This window comes from Aureococcus anophagefferens (assembly GCF_000186865.1).
Source record: "Aureococcus anophagefferens unplaced genomic scaffold AURANscaffold_195, whole genome shotgun sequence".
Classification (NCBI taxonomy): Eukaryota; class Pelagophyceae; order Pelagomonadales; family Pelagomonadaceae; genus Aureococcus; species Aureococcus anophagefferens.
In genome coordinates, this window is record NW_008705737.1 from 3,025 (window position 1) to 4,544 (window position 1,520).

The 1,520-nt window shown below is 58.8% G+C and overlaps 1 protein-coding gene across 1 annotated transcript in view; it reads left to right on the forward strand.

Annotated features, from left to right (window-relative positions):
* The window catches only part of AURANDRAFT_72818 (expressed protein), a gene marked incomplete at both ends in the record, with an annotated part of 3,559 nt that extends 3,024 nt beyond the window's left edge, over nt 1-535 (forward strand). Inside the window, one exon of the mRNA XM_009044227.1 lies at nt 508-535. Within this exon, the coding sequence (XP_009042475.1) occupies nt 508-534 (27 nt within the window). The remainder of the gene's footprint in view (nt 1-507) is intronic.
* Between the last annotated feature and the right edge of the window lie 985 nt (nt 536-1,520).

The following is a 1,520-nucleotide window of genomic DNA, read 5'->3' on the forward strand; positions in this document are numbered from 1 at the left end:
GGGCTCGCGCCCTGGCCGTAGGGACTGCGTTCCTGAGAGTGTAGGTTCCTCAGGCACGCGGACATCTCGGATCTACAGCGTACTCAGAGGGCCACAACTGGCCACTACGGCCGAGTTTCGCCGTCGCCCGCATACCGCTGGACACGGTAGATCACAACCAACCCCAGGGACATCTCAAACACGGCGTGGGACCGAAATTACTGCGTATTTTGGTTTTTTTTTGCCCTCGGGGCCAAAAATAGGGCTCCCAGCACGGCAACGCGTATACCCGCCAGATGCACGACCCAGAGGTCGGTCAGCTCGATCGAGGGCCGATCTCAGTGCATTAGCTCGGGGTCCGACAGCCGGGGCCACGGGATGTGGCGCATCTCGTGCGTGAAAACGTCCACCGAATGTCGTTACGAACGCGTCGAATTTAAAAATACTTCTGGTGCCAAAAACCTATAGCTAGATAGCAGGAGCGACATGGTAGTTGCCGGATCCGTCCTGCCAGAGCCGACAACAAAGGTTTTTCGGCACAATACAGCCGAGATAGGGCCTCGTCGTGACGTGCGGCGTTTCGATGACGTTCCGTCGGGTTTTTGGACGAGCTCTGGGTCCTCATCCGTGAATGATTGGCTCTCAGTCTTTAGGAATCCGGTCGATTCCGACCTCGAGACCGGCGCTTTGGCGTCCCACGCGTTTCTTGAGGCGATAAAATCGATCTCCGCAGCGCCGAAACGTGGCCGGAGACGGGGATTCGTTTTTTTGGACCAGTTTTGTGTCCTCGTTCGTGAATGATTGGCTCTATATCTCGGGGAATCCGGTCGATTCCTACCTCGAGACCGGCTCTTCGACGTCGGTCGGGTTTCTTGAGCCGGAAAAATCGATTTCCGTAGCGCCGAAACGAGCTCCGAGCCGGGAACGTGTAATTCTAGACGAGCTCTCGGTGCTCATTCGCGAACGAGTGGTTCTCTAGCCCGAGGTTTTCGGTCGACTGGGGTCCGGGGGCCGCTTCCTCGACGTCGGTCGCGTTCCTTGGGTGGAAAAAATCGATCTCCGCAGCCCGAAAAGACGCTCGACGGCGGCTCGCGAACCGATACGAGCCCGTTGATGCGCAGCACCGTCGAGAAGACGTCGACCGCGCGAGCGAACTGTCGCCCGCGACGCCTGCGGACGTCGTGCCACCGAAACCTCATGGATTGGTAGCATTGCGACGATGTAGTGGCCGCATGAGGCCGCCACAACCTCATGGTGGGAGCGGAGTTCAAGAACAGAAAAGCGAACTGCAAATTTCTCGGTGCCGCGGTGCAGCGCGCCTTCCTGCGCGCGCTCGAGCCGCACTGAGCAGGCCCGATTGCGCGCCGCTTCGCATTCGCGGGTGCAGTCTGTCGCATCCCATCGCACGGGCTGGTTCGAGACGGTTCAACTTTAAGGGTATCTGCCGATATCTTAAGATGTTGGGCAGATACGATGGCTGCGTGGATCCTCTGCCCGCGCAGACGCCACGGCGCGTAAACTCGCGTGATTTTTCTCTTCGG